The sequence below is a fragment of the Oncorhynchus mykiss genome, chromosome 16 (genome assembly GCF_013265735.2).
Source record: "Oncorhynchus mykiss isolate Arlee chromosome 16, USDA_OmykA_1.1, whole genome shotgun sequence".
Classification (NCBI taxonomy): Eukaryota; Metazoa; Chordata; class Actinopteri; order Salmoniformes; family Salmonidae; genus Oncorhynchus; species Oncorhynchus mykiss.
Genome location: NC_048580.1, coordinates 1,574,542 through 1,594,980, shown reverse-complemented (window position 1 = coordinate 1,594,980; position 20,439 = coordinate 1,574,542). Strand labels below are relative to the sequence as shown.

Genomic DNA, 20,439 nt, shown 5'->3' with positions numbered 1-20,439 from the left:
TGAAACATGTTTGTGTCACAAATGGCACCCTATTCCTTATGTAGCGCACTACTTTTGAGCGAATAGGGTTCAATTTGGGATGCAAGCATGGCAGTGGTCTTTGTTTGTCAATAGTACTCCATACTCTGTCATTTATTTTTTATTTTTTATTAAACAAACTTTTCCTTTTGGACTTTTTCAGGAAAACAAGTACGGACTAAACTCTCTCAGGCGTTTAACCACTGGCTCAATGTTCCCGAGGACAAACTTCAGGTAAGGACCGGAATGTTTCAATGAGGCTATTCCCCAAATGGGGAACCTGGTCAAAGGTAGTGCACTATTAAGGGAATAGGGATCCTATTATAGCATCCTTTTATTATTAAGGGAATAGGGTTGCATCCTTTTAACATTCAACTTTTTATAAATACTCTGTAAATACGGGTTTGTACGAAAATCCTGAAAAACTCATGTAATTAAATGTTGTGTTCCAGGCCTGTAAAAGTCATGAAAATTAGTTACATTTTGGTTCATGTAATTCATTTAGGCACACTTTTTTTTTAAATTATTATAATTTTTTTAATGTATCAATCACTTACAAATCTGGCACCACCTGAGTATGTGTGCCAATGCGAGTGGGCCACTGGTCACGGAGAGAGAGTGAGACGGTACAGCAGCAGGTATAACGTAATGACAACAGACTCTATCTAGATACGGTGCCTTAGGAGAGTATTCAGACCGCTTCACTTTTTCCACATTTTGTTACGGTAAGTTGCCTTATTTTATAAAAGATTGAATTCTAAAAAACATCCTCAGCAATTTACACACAATATCCCATAATGACAAACCTGAAAACAGATTTGCAAAAATGTCTAAAAAACTGTTTAAAAAAAAAAGAAATACCTTATTTGATGCTTACCTTATTAAACGGATATCTTATTTACATAATTATTCAGGCCCTTTGCTATGAGACTCTAAATTGAGCTCAGGTGCATCCTGTTTCCATTAGTCATCCTTGATGTTTCTACAACTTGATTGGAGTACACCTGTGGTGAATTTAATTGATTGGACAAGATTTGGAAAGGCACACACCTGTCTATATAAGGTCCCACAGTTGACAGTGCATGTCAGAGCAGAAACCAAGCCATGAGGTTGAAGGAATTGTCCGTAGAGCTCCGAGACAGGATTGTGTTGAGGCACAGATCTGGGGAAGGGTACCAAGACATTTCTGCAGCACTCCACCAATCTGACCTTTGTGGTAGAGTGGCCAGATGGAAGACACTCCTCAGTAAAAGGCACATGACCGCCTGCTTGGAGTTTGCCAAAAGGCACCTGAAGACTCTCGGACCATGAGGAACAAGATTCTCTGGTCTGATGAAACCAAGATTAAACCCTTTGGCCTGAATGCCAAACGTCACGTCTGGAGGAAACCTGGCACCATCCCTACGGTGAAGCATGGTGGTGGCAGAATCCTGCTATGGGGATGTTTTTCAGGGGCAGGGACTGGGAGACTAGTCAGGATCGAGGGAAAGATAGCCTTGATGAGAACCTGCTCCAGAGCTCTCAGGACCTCAAACTGGGGTGAAGGTTTACCTTCCAACAGGACAACGACACTAAGCACACAGCCAAGACAACACAGGAATGGCTTCGGGACAAGTCTCTGAGTGGCCTAGCCAGAGCCCGGACTTAAACCTGATTGAACATCACTGGAGAGACCTGAAAATAGCTGTGCAGCAATGCTCCCCATCCAACCTGACAGAGCTTGAGAGGATCTGCAGAGAAGAATGGGTTAGGGTTAGGAGAACCTCATCAAATCAAATGTTATTAGTCACATGCGCCGAATACAACCAGAAATGCTGAATACAACAGGTGTAGTAGACCTTACAGTGAAATGCTGAATACAACAGGTGTAGTAGACCTCACAGTGAAATGCTGAATACAACAGGTGTAGGTAGACCTTACAGTGAAATGCTGAATACAACAGGTGTAGTAGACCTTACAGTGAAATGCTGAATACAACAGGTGTAGTAGACCTCACAGTGAAATGATGAATACAACAGGTGTAGTAGACCTTACAGTGAAATGCTGAATACAACAGGTGTAGTAGACCTTACAGTGAAATGCTGAATACAACAGGTGTAGTAGACCTTACAGTGAAATGCTGAATACAACAGGTGTAGTAGACCTTACAGTGAAATGCTGAATACAACAGGTGTAGGAGACCTTACAGTGAAACGCTGAATACAACAGGTGTAGTAGACCTCCCAGTGAAATGCTGAATACAACAGGTGTAGTAGACCTCACAGTGAAATGCTGAATACAACATGTGTAGTAGACCTCACAGTGAAATGCCGAATACAACAGGTGTAGTAGACCTGACAGTGAAATGCTGAATACAACATGTGTAGTAGACCTCACAGTGAAATGCTGAATACAACAGGTGTAGTAGACCTTACAGTGAAATGCTGAATACAACAGGTGTAGTAGACCTCACAGTGAAATGCTGAATACAACAGGTGTAGTAGACCTTACAGTGAAATGCTGAATACAACAGGTGTAGTAGACCTCACAGTGAAATGCTGAATACAACAGGTGTAGTAGACCTTACAGTGAAATACTGAATAATACTGAATATTACTGCACTGTTGGAGCTAGGAACACAAGCATTTAGTTAGATATTACTGTACTGTTGGAGCTAGGAACACAAGCATTTAGTTAGATATTACTGCACTGTTGGAGCTAGGAACACAAGCATTTAGTTAGATATTACTGCACTGTTGGAGCTAGAAACACAAGCATTTAGTTAGATACTACTGCACTGTTGGAGCTAGGAACACAAGCATTTAGTTAGATATTACTGCACTGTTGGAGCTAGAAACACAAGCATTTAGTTAGATATTACTGTACTGTTGGAGCTAGGAACACAAGCATTTAGTTAGATATTACTGCACTGTTGGAGCTAGGAACACAAGCATTTAGTTAGATATTACTGCACTGTTGGAGCTAGAAACACAAGCATTTAGTTAGATACTACTGCACTGTTGGAGCTAGGAACACAAGCATTTAGTTAGATATTACTGCACTGTTGGAGCTAGAAACACAAGCATTTAGTTAGATACTACTCCACTGTTGGAGCTAGGAACACAAGCATTTAGTTAGATATTACTGCACTGTTGGAGCTAGAAACACAAGCATTTAGTTAGATACTACTCCACTGTTGGAGCTAGGAACACCAGCATTTAGTTAGATATTACTGCACTGTTGGAGCTAGAAACACAAGCATTTAGTTAGATACTACTCCACTGTTGGAGCTAGGAACACCAGCATTTAGTTAGATATTACTGCACTGTTGGAGCTAGAAACACAAGCATTTAGTTAGATACTACTGCACTGTTGGAGCTGGGAACACAAGCATTTCGCTACACCGTTAATAACAGCTGCTAAATATGTGTATTTGACCAATACAATTTGATTTGAACTCTGGTCCCCTCGCGGGCAGCGCAACTCCGGTCCCCTCGCGGGCAGCTCAACTCCGGTCCCCTCGCGGGCAGCTCAACTCCGGTCCCCTCGCGGGCAGCTCAACTCCGGTCCCCTCGCGGGCAGCTCAACTCCGGTCCCCTCGCGGGCAGCTCCCGGGCTCTTGATATTCCAGTGAGCCCTATGCCCCTCTGATTTGAGGTAAATAGAAAATTAAAGGTGTATTTATATGAGATGCCAAATGAAGAGACATTTGTTCTGTTTGACTGGCATGTTGGCAGCCTCATTTTTAAATGCAGAACATGTGACCAGATTCAGTGTGCGTGTACAAAGAGCTCCCTAAACAACGGGTGACATGTTGTCTTCATACACTATCTGTTATTGTGTCACAGCACAGCGATTACACAGCTCTCCTCCCTATCAATTCAATTTCAATTTAATTCTCGCTCTCCTCTCTCTGCGCACTCACTCTCTGTGCGCTCTCCTTTCTCTCTCTCTCTTTCTCTCTTCCTCTCTTTCTCTCTTTTTCTCTCCTCTCTGCTCGCTCTCCTTTCTCTTCTCTCTCTCTCCGCTCGCTCTCCTTTCTCTCTCTCTCTCCGCTCGCTCTCCTTTCTCTCTCTCTCTCCGCTCGCTCTCCTTTCTCTCTCTCTCTCCGCTCGCTCTCCTTTCTCTCTCTCTCTCCGCTTGCTCTCCTTTCTCTCTCTCTCTCCGCTCGCTCTCCTTTCTCTCTCTCTCTCCGCTCGCTCTCCTTTCTCTCTCTCTACGCTCGCTCTCTGCGCTCGCTCTCTGCTTCATCTCCCCCTCTCTCTTCATCTCTGTGCGGCAGCGTGGTTTATTTGGCAGTAAACTCTCCCTGAACCCGGCCAACAGACTGAGTGTGCTTGCCGCCATCATTAACAAGCGGTCTGTCAGGCACTGTAGTCAGTCGCCTCAACACCATGGAAACAGCACAGATACAGCCAGCCAGTGACTGGTTCACCCATGTCTCTGTCATCTGTCCAGCTGTTTATTTATTCTCCATCAGGAAACACACACCTCTTTACATGGTACTATTTCTATGATCCAGAGCTTCCATCTGTAGGCGTCTGACTCCTGAAACCCCTTGACCAGCTACAGCCTCTCTAGCAGCCTCCAGCCTAGACCTGGAAATACAATTTGGACTGACTTGAGGTTCTCTGTACTGTGGCCCTGTCTGGGAACTGCAGCTAGTAATTAGTACAGTAGTTGCCTCTTGCTCTGCCTAGTGGTCTGTGGGTATACAGTGAGTCAGGGGAGCTCTGTAGGCTAGTAGTGTAGGGGTCAGGAGAGCTCTGTAGGCTAGTAGTGTAGGGGTCAGGGGAGCTCTGTAGTGTAGGGGTCAGGGGAGCTCTGTAGACTAGTAGTGTAGGGGTCAGGGGAGCTCTGTAGTGTAGGGGTCAGGGGAGCTCTTTAGACTAGTAGTGTAGGGGTCAGGAGAGCTCTGTAGTGTAGGGGTCAGGGGAGCTCTGTAGACTAGTAGTGTAGGGGTCAGGAGAGCTCTGTAGGCTAGTCGTGTAGGGGTCAGGAGAGCTCTGTAGTGTAGGGGTTAGGGGAGCTCTGTAGACTAGTAGTGTAGGGGTCAGGGGAGCTCTGTAGGCTAGTAGTGTAGGGGTCAGGGGAGCTCTGTAGTCTAGTAGTGTAGGGGTCAGGAGAGCTCTGTAGTGTAGGGGTCAGGGGAGCTCTGTAGACTAGTAGTGTAGGGGTCAGGGGAGCTCTGTAGTCTAGTGGTGTAGGGGTCAGGGGAGCTCTGTAGTGTAGGGGTCAGGGGAGCTCTGTAGTGTAGGGGTCAGGGGAGCTCTGTAGTGTAGGGGTCAGGGGAGCTCTAGTGTAGTGGTCAGGGGAGCTCTGTAGTGTAGGGGTCAGGGGAGCTCTGTAGTGTAGGGGTCAGGGGAGCTCTGTAGTGTAGGGGTCAGGGGAGCTCTAGTGTAGTGGTCAGGGGAGCTCTGTAGACTAGTAGTGTAAGGGTCAGGGGAGCTCTAGGCTAGTGGTGTAGGGGTCAGGGGAGCTCTGTAGTGTAGGGGTCAGGGGAGCTCTGTAGACTAGTAGTGTAGGGGTCAACAGTTTTAGCAAGTCGGTTAGGACATCTACTTTGTGCATGACACAACTAATTTTTCCAACAATTGTTTACATACAGATTATTTCACTTAAAATTCACTGTATCACAATTCTAGTGGGTCAGAAGTTTACATACACTAAGTTGACTGTGCCTTTTAAACAGCTTGGAAAATTCCAGAAAATGATGTCATGGCTTTAGAAGCTTCTGATAGGCTAATTAACATAATTTGAGTCAATTGGAGGTTTACCTGTGGATGTATTTCAAGGCCTACCTTCAAACTCAGTGCCTCTTTGCTTGACATCAGCCAAGACCTCATAAAAAAATTGTACGTACCAGGTTAGGAGGACTGAGGTTGAGGTTAGGAGGACTGAGGTTGAGGTTAGGAGGACTGAGGTTGAGGTTAGGAGGACTGAGGTTGAGGTTAGGAGGACTGAGGTTGAGGTTAGGAGGACTGAGGTTGAGGTTAGGAGGACTGAGGTTGAGGTTAGGAGGACTGAGGTTGAGGTTAGGAGGACTGAGGTTGAGGTTAGGAGGACTGAGGTTGAGGTTAGGAGGACTGAGGTTGAGGTTAGGAGGACTGAGGTTGAGGTTAGGAGGACTGAGGTTGAGGTTAGGAGGACTGTGGTTGAGGTTAGGAGGACTGTGGTTGAGGTTAGGAGGACTGAGGTTGAGGTTAGGAGGACTGGGGTTGAGGTTAGGAGGACTGGGGTTAGGGTTAATGAAAAACCAGTCCTCGAGGTCCTGATTGGTGAGACAGTTTTGCCCCAGCTCACACACCTGACTCTAATAATCACCTAAACAGGATCTTCCGTTTGGAATGCAATGTGATTAATCAGCTGTGTTTGCTAGGGATGGAGAAAAGATGTTCTACCAATCAGGCCCTCGAGGACTGGCATTGCCCACCCCTCCCCCGTTTTAAATGAAATTCCTCTCTAACAAACACGTATTATATTCAACAGACTAAGTTCCTAAACAACAAATCTAACAAGATGAGCACTTTATGTCCAACGACAGCTATGCAGGTATAAAATGGCGCCCTATGAAGTACACTACTTTTTACCAGGGTTCACAGGGTCAAAGGTTAAAGCACTGTTTAATAGTAGTGCACTATATATGTTATGGGGAAACCTACAAAAGCACTACAGTGTCCGTCTCATCCCTGACCCACCAGCCAGGTGGTTCTGTGAGTCTCAGTTGGTAGAGCATGGCGCTTGCAACAGTAAAGGGCCGTTGGTTCGATTCCTGCTGGGGCCACTCGTGTGGAAAATGTATGCACACATGACTCAGTCGCTTTGGAAAAGTGTCTGCTAAATGGCACATATTCTAACATATAGTTGACTTTTTACTGCATTTCACGTTTAAGTCATTTAGCAGATGCTCTTATCCAGCGCGACTTACAATTAGTGCATTCTTAAGATGGTTAGGTGGTGAGACGACACATTAAGATGGCTAGGTGGTGAGACGACGACACATTTTAGATGGCTAGGTGGTGAGACGACGACACATTTTAGATGGCTAGGTGGTGAGACGACGACACATTTAGATGGCTAGGTGGTGAGACGACGACACATTTAGATGGCTAGGTGGTGAGACGACGACACATTTAGATGGCTAGGTGGTGAGACGACGACACATTTAGATGGCTAGGTGGTGAGACGACGACACATTTAGATGGCTAGGTGGTGAGACGACACATTAAGATGGCTAGGTGGTGAGACGACGACACATTAAGATGGCTAGGTGGTGAGACGACGACACATTTAGATGGCTAGGTGGTGAGACGACGACACATTTTAGATGGCTAGGTGGTGAGACGACGACACATTTTAGATGGCTAGGTGGTGAGACGACGACACATTTAGATGGCTAGGTGGTGAGACGACGACACATTTAGATGGCTAGGTGGTGAGACGACGACACATTTAGATGGCTAGGTGGTGAGACGACGACACATTTAGATGGCTAGGTGGTGAGACGACGACACATTTAGATGGCTAGGTGGTGAGACGACGACACATTTAGATGGCTAGGTGGTGAGACGACGACACATTTAGATGGCTAGGTGGTGAGACGACGACACATTAAGATGGCTAGGTGGTGAGACGACGACACATTTTAGATGGCTAGGTGGTGAGACGACGACACATTTAGATGGCTAGGTGGTGAGACGACGACGCATTTAGATGGCTAGGTGGTGAGACGACGACGCATTTAGATGGCTAGGTGGTGAGACGACGACACATTTTCCCTCAAAAGTATTTATCAGCAAAGTCGGTGCTTTTGGGGAAAAGATGAGACGCCCAGCCCCGAGAGGGTGGAGCCTGAGACGCCCAGCCCCGAGAGGGTGATGAGGAAGATCTGATAGAGCCTGAGACGCCCAGCCCCGAGAGGGTGATGAGGAGGATCTGATAGAGCCTGAGACGCCCAGCCCTGAGAGGGTGGAGAAGAGGATCTGATAGAGCCTGAGACGCCCAGCCCTGAGAGGGTGGAGAGGAGGATCTGATAGAGCCGGAGACGCCCAGCCCTGAGAGGATGGAGAGGAGGGTCTGATAGAGCCTGAGACTCCCAGCCCTGAGAGGGTGGAGAGGAGGCAGAGCCTGAGACACCCAGCCCTGAGAGGGTGGAGAGGAGGATCTGATAGAGCCGGAGATGCCCAGCCCTGAGAGGGTGGAGAGGAGGGTCTGATAGAGCCTGAGACACCCAGCCCTGAGAGGGTGGAGAGGAGGATCTGATAGAGCCGGAGACGCCCAACCCTGAGAGGGTGGAGAGGAGGATCTGATAGAGCCTGAGACGCCCCGCCCTGAGAGGGTGGAGAAGAGGATCTGTTGGTTCACAGTGTCCAAGGCAACGGCTAGATCTAGGAGGATGAAGAGCGAACACGAGATTTATGTTGTCCTTAGCTTCACCCTACACAGAGCAGAGCTCCATATTCACTGTCTGCCTGTCTACTCGGTGAATCTCAATCTCTCTCCAAATTACATTCCCTCTCACACAGTGCAGCCTTGTCAGGTAGCTTCCCCTACTGGAGAATAGCTGTAGCACAGCAGGACTCTGAGCATGGCTAGACGGTAACTCTGCGGTGGCCTTCTGACCTGTGACTGACTACAACTTCTCGGGAGTTTTTCCTAGCTACTGTGCCTCTGCATTGCTTGCTCGTTGTTGTTGTTGTCTGGGTATCTGTAAAGCACTTTGAAAACTACTGATGTAAAAAAAAAGTTTTTTATAAAAACCAATGTGATTAACTCAATGTGCCTAGTTGTATGTATAATATCTTGATATGAATAGACCAGACGGGAACACCTCTTGAGATGCTATCAACCATAGAGGATGGTTTTGTTTTCTGCTTGTGTCCTGTTTCTCTGGGGGAATAAATAATATATATACACAGAACCAGGCAAAAGTTTGGGCACACCTACTCATTCAAGGATTTTTTATTTACAAGCTGTCATCAAAGCAAAGGGTGGCTACTTTGCAGAATCTCAATGCAATTTGTTTAACACTTTTTTTTTGGTTATTACATGATTCCATGTGTGTCATTTCGTAGTTTTGATGTCTTCACTATTCTTCTACAATGTAGAACATAATCAAATAAAGAAAACCCTGGAATGAGTAGGTTTGTCCAAACTGTTGACTGGTACTGTATATACAAAACAAACTATGAAATGAAACGGAAGGATTCCTCATGTTTAAACAGCTGTATGAAACCAAATGAAACGGAAGGATTCCTCATGTTTAAACAGCTGTATGAAACCAAATGAACCTGTAGGATTCCTCATGTTTAAACAGCTGTATGAAACCAAATGAACCTGTAGGATTCCTCATGTTTAAACAGCTGTATGAAACCAAATGAAACGGAAGGATTCCTCATGTTTAAACAGCTGTATGAAACCAAATGAACCTGTAGGATTCCTCATGTTTAAACAGCTGTATGAAACCAAATGAACCTGTAGGATTCCTCATGTTTAAACAGCTGTGAGAAACCAAATGAACCTGTAGGATTCCTCATGTTTAAACAGCTGTGAGAAACCAAATGAAACGGAAGGATTCCTCATGTTTAAACAGCTGTATGAAACCAAATGAAACTGAAGGATTCCTCATGTTTAAACAGCTGTATGAAACCAAATGAAACTGTAGGATTCCTCATGTTTAAACAGCTGTGAGAAACCAAATGAACCTGTAGGATTCCTCATGTTTAAACAGCTGTATGAAACCAAATGAAACTGTAGGATTCCTCATGTTTAAACAGCTGTATGAAACCAAATGAAACTGTAGGATTCCTCATGTTTAAACAGCTGTATGAAACCAAATGAACCTGTAGGATTCCTCATGTTTAAACAGCTGTATGAAACCAAATGAACCTGTAGGATTCCTCATGTTTAAACAGCTGTGAGAAACCAAATGAAACTGTAGGATTCCTCATGTTTAAACAGCTGTGAGAAACCAAATGAACCTGTAGGATTCCTCATGTTTAAACAGCTGTATGAAACCAAATGAAACTGTAGGATTCCTCATGTTTAAACAGCTGTGAGAAACCAAATGAACCTGTAGGATTCCTCATGTTTAAACAGCTGTATGAAACCAAATGAAACTGTAGGATTCCTCATGTTTAAACAGCTGTATGAAACCAAATGAAACTGAAGGATTCCTCATGTTTAAACAGCTGTATGAAACCAAATGAAACTGTAGGATTCCTCATGTTTAAACAGCTGTATGAAACCAAATGAAACTGTAGGATTCCTCATGTTTAAACAGCTGTATGAAACCAAATGAAACTGTAGGATTCCTCATGTTTAAACAGCTGTATGAAACCAAATGAAACTGTAGGATTCCTCATGTTTAAACAGCTGTGAGAAACCAAATGAACCTGTAGGATTCCTCATGTTTAAACAGCTGTATGAAACCAAATGAAACTGTAGGATTCCTCATGTTTAAACAGCTGTGAGAAACCAAATGAAACCGTAGGATTCCTCATGTTTAAACAGCTGTGAGAAACCAAATGAAACTGTAGGATTCCTCATGTTTAAACAGCTGTATGAAACCAAATGAAACTGTAGGATTCCTCATGTTTAAACAGCTGTGAGAAACCAAATGAACCTGTAGGATTCCTCATGTTTAAACAGCTGTGAGAAACCAAATGAAACTGTAGGATTCCTCATGTTTAAACAGCTGTATGAAACCAAATGAACCTGTAGGATTCCTCATGTTTAAACAGCTGTGAGAAACCAAATGAACCTGTAGGATTCCTCATGTTTAAACAGCTGTGAGAAACCAAATGAACCTGTAGGATTCCTCATGTTTAAACAGCTGTATGAAACCAAATGAACCTGTAGGATTCCTCATGTTTAAACAGCTGTGAGAAACCAAATGAACCTGTAGGATTCCTCATGTTTAAACAGCTGTGAGAAACCAAATGAACCTGTAGGATTCCTCATGTTTAAACAGCTGTGAGAAACCAAATGAACCTGTAGGATTCCTCATGTTTAAACAGCTGTGAGAAACCAAATGAACCTGTAGGATTCCTCATGTTTAAACAGCTGTATGAAACCAAATGAAACTGTAGGATTCCTCATGTTTAAACAGCTGTGAGAAACCAAATGAACCTGTAGGATTCCTCATGTTTAAACAGCTGTGAGAAACCAAATGAAACTGAAGGATTCCTCATGTTTAAACAGCTGTATGAAACCAAATGAAACTGTAGGATTCCTCATGTTTAAACAGCTGTGAGAAACCAAATGAACCTGTAGGATTCCTCATGTTTAAACAGCTGTATGAAACCAAATGAACCTGTAGGATTCCTCATGTTTAAACAGCTGTGAGAAACCAAATGAAACTGTAGGATTCCTCATGTTTAAACAGCTGTATGAAACCAAATGAAACGGAAGGATTCCTCATGTTTAAACAGCTGTATGAAACCAAATGAACCTGTAGGATTCCTCATGTTTAAACAGCTGTATGAAACCAAATGAAACTGTAGGATTCCTCATGTTTAAACAGCTGTGAGAAACCAAATGAACCTGTAGGATTCCTCATGTTTAAACAGCTGTATGAAACCAAATGAAACTGTAGGATTCCTCATGTTTAAACAGCTGTATGAAACCAAATGAACCTGTAGGATTCCTCATGTTTAAACAGCTGTATGAAACCAAATGAAACGGAAGGATTCCTCATGTTTAAACAGCTGTATGAAACCAAATGAACCTGTAGGATTCCTCATGTTTAAACAGCTGTATGAAACCAAATGAACCTGTAGGATTCCTCATGTTTAAACAGCTGTGAGAAACCAAATGAAACTGTAGGATTCCTCATGTTTAAACAGCTGTATGAAACCAAATGAACCTGTAGGATTCCTCATGTTTAAACAGCTGTGAGAAACCAAATGAAACTGTAGGATTCCTCATGTTTAAACAGCTGTATGAAACCAAATGAACCTGTAGGATTCCTCATGTTTAAACAGCTGTATGAAACCAAATGAAACTGTAGGATTCCACATGTTTAAACAGCTGTGAGAAACCAAATGAACCTGTAGGATTCCTCATGTTTAAACAGCTGTGAGAAACCAAATGAAACTGTAGGATTCCTCATGTTTAAACAGCTGTATGAAACCAAATGAACCTGTAGGATTCCTCATGTTTAAACAGCTGTGAGAAACCAAATGAAACTGTAGGATTCCTCATGTTTAAACAGCTGTGAGAAACCAAATGAAACTGTAGGATTCCTCATGTTTAAACAGCTGTATGAAACCAAATGAAACTGTAGGATTCCTCATGTTTAAACAGCTGTATGAAACCAAATGAACCTGTAGGATTCCTCATGTTTAAACAGCTGTATGAAACCAAATGAAACTGTAGGATTCCTCATGTTTAAACAGCTGTGAGAAACCAAATGAACCTGTAGGATTCCTCATGTTTAAACAGCTGTGAGAAACCAAATGAAACTGTAGGATTCCACATGTTTAAACAGCTGTATGAAACCAAATGAACCTGTAGGATTCCTCATGTTTAAACAGCTGTATGAAACCAAATGAACCTGTAGGATTCCTCATGTTTAAACAGCTGTATGAAACCAAATGAAACTGTAGGATTCCTCATGTTTAAACAGCTGTATGAAACCAAATGAACCTGTAGGATTCCTCATGTTTAAACAGCTGTATGAAACCAAATGAAACTGTAGGATTCCTCATGTTTAAACAGCTGTATGAAACCAAATGAAACTGTAGGATTCCTCATGTTCAAACCGCTGTGAGAAACCAAATGAAACTGTAGGATTCCTCATGTTTAAACAGCTGTATGAAACCAAATGAACCTGTAGGATTCCTCATGTTTAAACAGCTGTGAGAAACCAAATGAACCTGTAGGATTCCTCATGTTTAAACAGCTGTATGAAACCAAATGAACCTGTAGGATTCCTCATGTTTAAACAGCTGTATGAAACCAAATGAACCTGTAGGATTCCTCATGTTTAAACAGCTGTATGAAACCAAATGAACCTGTAGGATTCCTCATGTTTAAACAGCTGTATGAAACCAAATGAACCTGTAGGATTCCTCATGTTTAAACAGCTGTGAGAAACCAAATGAAACTGTAGGATTCCTCATGTTTAAACAGCTGTATGAAACCAAATGAACCTGTAGGATTCCTCATGTTTAAACAGCTGTGAGAAACCAAATGAAACTGTAGGATTCCTCATGTTTAAACAGCTGTATGAAACCAAATGAACCTGTAGGATTCCTCATGTTCAAACCGCTGTGAGAAACCAAATGAAAATGTCTCTTGCCTAGGTGATCATACAAGTGACAGAGATGCTGCACAACGCCAGTCTCCTGATAGATGACATTGAGGACAGTTCTACGCTGAGGAGAGGTTTCCCTGTCGCCCACAGCATCTATGGAGTCCCCTCTGTTATCAACTCTGCCAACTACGTCTACTTCCTGGGACTGGAGAAGGTGAGCGCCATTGATTGGTTGTTTTTTGATCAGCGTGTTCACCAGACAGCGTTATAACCCATGTCGCAATTGTAAATGAGAACTTGTTCTCAACTTGCCTACCTGGTTAAATAAAGGTAAAATAAAATAAATAAAATAAAATGTGTTGTTGGTATTATTAGGTGCTAACCCTGGATCACCCCGAGGCAGTGCATGTGTTCACCAGACAGCGTTATAACCCATGTGTTGTTGGTGCTATTAGGTGCTAACCCTGGATCACCCCGAAGCAGTGCATGTGTTCACCAGACAGCTGTTGGAGCTGCATCGCGGCCAGGGCCTAGACATCCACTGGAGGGACACCTACACCTGTCCCACAGAGAGCCAGTACCGTACCATGGTCCTCCAGAAGACGGGGGGTCTGTTTGGCCTGGCCGTGGGGCTCATGCAGCTGTTCTCTGGCTGGAAACGAGACCTTAAGGTACATTTTATTATATTGACTATTTTATTTAAATTTCATGTCCTGCATATTTATTTCCTATGTTGCTGTTAATGCTGCAACTTCATCTTCTAAACTTATTTAAACCATTTTTTTTTTAAATATATAGTTTCGGACAGCTGAAGCAAGTCACACATTTTATTTTACTTGTTGAACTTTTTTATAGCAAATTGATGAGAGGACGGCTTTGTAATGCAGTTAAGCACACTGTGTGCTCTTTCCCGTGTATATTGGATTGACAGGCCCACTCCTCAGAGCCTGGTGGTTCCTATAGGGTTTTGTACCTTTGTTTTTTGATGTTTGGTGTTTTTAGGTGGGATATCTGTTGAAACTAGTTAGGGATAGGTGGGATATCTGTTGAAACTAGTTAGGGATAGGTGGGATATCTGTTGAAACTAATTAGGGATAGGTGGGATATCTGTTAAAACTAGTTAGGGATAGGTGGGATATCTGTTGAAACTAGTTAGGGATAAGTGGGATATCTGTTAAAACTAGTTAAGGATAGGTGGGATATCTGTTAAAACTAGTTAAGGATAGGTGGGATATCTGTTAAAACTAGTTAAGGATAGGCGGGATATCTGTTGAAACTAGTTAGGGATATCTGTTGAAACTAGTTAGGGATAGGCGGGATATCTGTTAAAACTAGTTAGGGATAGGTGGGGTATCTGTTAAAACTAGTTAAGGATAGGTGGGATATCTGTTGAAACTAGTTAAGGATAGGCGGGATATCTGTTGAAACTAGTTAAGGATAGGTGGGATATCTGTTAAAACTAGTTAAGGATAGGCGGGATATCTGTTGAAACTAGTTAAGGATAGGTGGGATATCTGTTAAAACTAGTTAGGGATAGGTGGGATATCTGTTAAAACTAGTTAGGGATAGGTGGGATATCTGTTGAAACTAGTTAGGGATAGGTGGGATATCTGTTAAAACTAGTTAGGGATAGGTGGGATATCTGTTAAAACTAGTTAGGGATAGGCGGGATATCTGTTAAAACTAGTTAAGGATAGGTGGGATATCTGTTAAAACTAGTTAGGGATAGGTGGGATATCTGTTGAAACTAGTTAGGGATAGGTGGGATATCTGTTAAAACTAGTTAGGGATATCTGTTGAAACTAGTTAGGGATAGGCGGGATATCTGTTAAAACTAGTTAGGGATAGGTGGGGTATCTGTTAAAACTAGTTAGGGATAGGTGGGATATCTGTTGAAACTAGTTAGGGATACGTGGGATATCTGTTGAAACTAGTTAGGGATAGGTGGGATATCTGTTAAAACTAGTTAGGGATAGGTGGGATATCTGTTAAAACTAGTTAGGAATAGGTGGGATATCTGTTAAAACTAGTTAGGGATAGGTGGGATATCTGTTAAAACTAGTTAGGGATAGGTGGGATATCTGTTAAAACTAGTTAGGGATAGGCAGGATATATGTTAAAACTAGTTAGGGATAGGTGGGATATCTGTTAAAACTAGTTAGGGATAGGTGGGATATCTGTTGAAACTAGTTAGGGATAGGTGGGATATCTGTTGAAACTAGTTAGGGATATCTGTTGAAACTAGTTAGGGATAGGTGGGATATCTGTTAAAACTAGTTAGGGATAGGTGGGATATCTGTTGAAACTAGTTAGGGATAGGTGGGATATCTGTTAAAACTAGTTAGGGATATTTGTTGAAACGAGTTAGGGATAGGTGGGATATCTGTTAAAACTAGTTAGGGATAGGTGGGATATCTGTTGAAACTAGTTAAGGATTGGTGGGATATCTGTTAAAACTAGTTAGGGATAGGTGGGATATCTGTTGAAACTAGTTAGGGATAGGTGGGATATCTGTTAAAACTAGTTAGGGATATCTGTTGAAACTAGTTAGGGATAGGTGGGATATCTGTTAAAACTAGTTAGGGATAGGTGGGATATCTGTTAAAACTAGTTAGGGATAGGTGGGATATCTGTTAAAACTAGTTAGGGATATCTGTTGAAACTAGTTAGGGATAGGTGGGATATCTGTTAAAACTAGTTAGGGATAGGTGGGATATCTGTTAAAACTAGTTAGGGATAGGTGGGATATCTGTTAAACCTAGTTAGGGATAGGTGGGATATCTGTTAAAACTAGTTAGGGATAGGTGGGATATCTGTTAAAACTAGTTAGGGATAGGTGGGATATCTGTTAAACCTAGTAAGGGATAGGTGGGATATCTGTTGAAACTAGTTAGGGATATCGGTTGAAACTAGTTAAGGATAGGTGGGATATCTGTTAAAACTAGTTAGGGATAGGTGGGATATTTGTTGAAACTAGTTAGGGATATCTGTTGAAACTAGTTAAGGATAGGTGGGATATCTGTTAAAACTAGTTAGGGATAGGTGGGATATCTGTTGAAACTAGTTAGGGATAGGTGGGATATCTGTTAAAACTAGTTAGGGATATCTGTTGAAACTAGTTAGGGATACGTGAGATATCTGTTAAAACTAGTTAGGGATATCTGTTGAAACTAGTTAGGGATAGGTGGGATATCTGTTAAAACTAGTTAGGGATAGGTGGGATATCTGTTGAAACTAGTTAGGGATATCGGTTGAAACTAGTTAAGGATAGGTGGGATATCTGTTAAAACTAGTTAGGGATAGGTGGGATATCTGTTGAAACTAGTTAAGGATTGGTGGGATATCTGTTAAAACTAGTTAGGGATAGGTGGGATATCTGTTGAAACTAGTTAGGGATATCGGTTGAAACTAGTTAAGGATAGGTGGGATATCTGTTAAAACTAGTTAGGGATAGGTGGGATATCTGTTGAAACTAGTTAAGGATTGGTGGGATATCTGTTAAAACTAGTTAGGGATAGGTGGGATATCTGTTAAAACTAGTTAGGGATATCTGTTGAGACGAGTTAGGGATACGTGGGATATCTGTTAAAACTAGTTAGGGATAGGTGGGATATCTGTTGAAACTAGTTAGGGATAGGTGGGATATCTGTTAAAACTAGTTAGGGATATCTGTTGAAACTAGTTAGGGATAGGTGGTATATCTGTTAAAACTAGTTAGGGATAGGTGGTATATCTGTTGAAACTAGTTAGGGATAGGTGGGATATCTGTTAAAACTAGTTAGGGATAGGTGGGATATCTGTTGAAACTAGTTAGGGATAGGTGGGATATCTGTTAAAACTAGTTAGGGATAGGTGGGATATCTGTTAAGCACTTTGTGACAACGGCTTTATAAAAAAATGGTTAAAAACTTTCTGAAAACCGTTTTCATTTGATTTTGACTTTTGACCCCTCTAGCCTCTCCTGGATACGTTAGGACTCTTCTTCCAGATCAGAGACGACTACGCCAACCTGAACTCAACAGAGTACAGTGAGAACAAGTCCTTCTGTGAGGATCTGACCGAGGGTAAATTCTCCTTCCCCACCATCCATGCCATCTGGTCCCGTCCAGAGAGCACTCAGGTTCAGAACATCCTGAGACAGAGGACGGAGAACGTTGACATTAAGAGGTACTGTGTGGACTACCTGGAGAAGGCGGGCTCCTTCGCCTACACCAGAGAGACCCTGAGAGGGCTGGAGGTCGAGGCATACCGCCTTATCACTGATCTGGGGGGAAACCCTGAGCTGGAGGGGTTAGTGAAACACCTCAGTAAGATGTTTAGGGAGCCTGAGACAAAATCTGTCCCTGAAGAGGACTGACCACATCTACCAGACATGAGTCAGAGCCGCAGTCCAGCCACACAGAACACTGACATCATGCTCACCACACTGTCACACGGCTGGATTATACAGAGTCCCCCTGAGCATGACAACTATACCAAAACCAAGAACTCACAGCTTCACAAACCTTGTCTTTCTAGTCGTACTCTAGACAAATGTCAAACACAACACATATACATGATTATACATATGGAGAAGAGGAGATGTGTTCATCACATGGACTTGTCAGAAGAACGCTGTCTCTACAAAAATCTTTAAAAATTGTAAGTGTTACTTGCAGTTTAAAGTTTAGATTTTTTTTTTACAATTTTTTTTATTTCAATACTAAATGGAAATGAGTTTCCAGGCTTTAGTGAATGCCAAGTGTCAATGAGGTGTAGAAGAAAAAATGAGGTCAGCTTTCTGAGGAATGTACTACCAGAGTAGTGTTCGGTGCGTGTTAGATGAATGAATGTTCTATCAATGTGTTTGGTTATTGTCTGCTAGCTTCACCTAAAGTTGAAGTGTGTTTCTGGTTCAACACTTAGTGTCTCCAGATTCACCCTGCGACACGTTCTCCACGTTATTACATTTGTCTACGTTGATACTGTACAGTGCATATGGCTTATATGTAACAAACATGAATTTATTGAATAAAACCTTTTTTTTTGACAAATGGCATTTCATTTTTTTTGGGCAGGATTAAATCCTCATGGCACTTTTTAAAAAACATTTGAATCAATGTTCCCACGTATGCAGAGACTGCCTACGCGATAAACTCGGCATGTTGGCTTAATCAGAAATACTAATCGAATCCAGCCCTTAGCCAGGATAGTCCTCTCTAACACCTGCTACTGTTGGGATCCTCCCAACCTGACCGGTCCCTGCTACACCAGGCTAGGGGTCTGGGTCCCAAGTGACACCGTAAGGGACTGAGACGAGTCACAAAGGGCCCGATTTAGACTTGGGAAATGTAAGCCTTTCCTACACACTACTCAGTAGGTGGTATTGACTTACCTTATGCAGGTGTGGTTCCCTTTTTATACACCCTGAATCATTTTGAATTCAACTGCTGAAAACCCTCTCCACTTGATGGCCAACATATTTTCTTGTGTATCACTAAGTAGGATCATTATTTATTTTAGTTATGTGAAAGTTATAATGTGAAATCTTATAAGTTGTTTTATAATGTGACTGAAATGCTTTCTCAATATAGTAGCAGTCATTTCAAGCCCTATACTTTTGTTGAATCGGAAAACATTTGGTTTTTCATATTTTCATTATATTTGTCATGCATTTGAGCTTGTGCCCTCAGACGTGAGTACACCTCAGACGTGAGTACACCTCAGCAATTTATAACTATGTTCACCAGAGAGGTGAGTTCCAGACTTTTCAAAAAAATATAAACAAATAAATGGTCATGAAAAATAATTACAATTTGGTCTATTTAGGCAGAAATCTAAACTTTACCATAATGTTCAATTACAGTGCCTTGCAAAAGTATTTGGCCCCCTTGAACTTTGCGACCTTTTGCCACATTTCAGGCTTCAAACATAAAGATATAAAACTGTATTTTTTTGTGAAGAATCAACAACAAGTGGGACACAATCATGAAGTGGAACGACATTTATTGGATATTTCAAACGTTTTTAACAAATCAAAAACTGAAAAATTGGGCGTGCAAAATTATTCAGCCCCTTTACTTTCAGTGCAGAAAACTCTCTCCAGACGTTCAGTGAGGATCTCTGAATGATCCAATGTTGACCTAAATGACTAATGATGATAAATACAATCCACCTGTGTGTAATCAAGTCTCCGTATAAATGCACCTGCACTGTGATAGTCTCAGAGGTCCGTTAAAAGCGCAGAGAGCATCATGAAGAACAAGGAACACACCAGGCAGGTCCGAGATACTGTTGTGAAGAAGTTTAAAGCCGGATTTGGATACAAAAATATTTCCCAAGCTTTAAACATCCCAAGGAGCACTGTGCAAGCGATAATATTGAAATGGAAGGAGTATCAGACCACTGCAAATCTACCAAGACCTGGCCGTCCCTCTAAACCTTCAGCTCATACAAGGAGAAGACTGATCAGAGATGCAGCCAAGAGGCCCATGATCACTCTGGATGAACTGCAGAGATCTACAGCTGAGGTGGGAGACTCTGAACATAGGACAACAATCAGTCGTATATTGCACAAATCTGGCCTTTATAGAAGAGTTGCAAGAAGAAAGCCATTTCTTAAAGATATCCATAAAAAGTGTTGTTTAAAGTTTGCCACAAGCCACCTGGGAGACACACCAAACATGTGGAAGAAGGTGCTCTGGTCAGATGAAACCAAAATTGAACTTTTTGGCAACAATGCAAAACGTTATGTTTGGCGTAAAAGCAACACAGCTGAACACACCATCCCCACTGTCAAACATGGTGGTGGCAGCATCATGGTTTGGGCCTGCTTTTCTTCAGCAGGGACAGGGAAGATGGTTCAAATTGATGGGAAGATGGATGGAGCCAAATACAGGACCATTCTGGAAGAACCTGATGGAGTCTGCAAAAGACCTGAGACTGGGACAGAGATTTGTCTTCCAACAAGACAATGATCCAAAACATAAAGCAAAATCTACAATGGAATGGTTCAAAAATAAACATATCCAGGTGTTAGAATGGCCAAGTCAAAGTCCAGACCTGAATCCAATCGAGAATCTGTGGAAAGAACTGAAAACTGCTGTTCACAAATGCTCTCCATCCAACCTCACTGAGCTCGAGCTGTTTTGCAAGGAGGAATGGGAAAAAATTTCAGTCTCTCGATGTGCAAAACTGATAGAGAC

General features: G+C 42.3%; 1 protein-coding gene and 1 long non-coding RNA gene across 4 annotated transcripts in view; both read left to right on the top strand.

The window, feature by feature from the left end:
• ggps1 (geranylgeranyl diphosphate synthase 1) overlaps positions 1–18,288 on the top strand; it is a 34,889-nt gene extending 16,601 nt beyond the window's left edge. For all 3 annotated transcript variants that reach the window (XM_036945927.1, XM_036945926.1, XM_021564559.2), the window contains 4 exons: positions 182–252; positions 13,305–13,469; positions 13,711–13,926; positions 17,211–18,288. In XM_036945927.1, the coding sequence (XP_036801822.1) occupies positions 182–252; positions 13,305–13,469; positions 13,711–13,926; positions 17,211–17,612 (854 nt within the window). In that variant the 3' untranslated portion in view covers positions 17,613–18,288. The remainder of the gene's footprint in view (positions 1–181; positions 253–13,304; positions 13,470–13,710; positions 13,927–17,210) is intronic.
• Positions 13,947–17,201, top strand: LOC118939495. The gene is made up of 3 exons (XR_005036411.1): positions 13,947–16,091; positions 16,266–16,329; positions 16,440–17,201. It is a non-coding gene; the product is annotated as an uncharacterized LOC118939495 (long non-coding RNA).
• Positions 18,289–20,439: the final 2,151 nt, after the last annotated feature.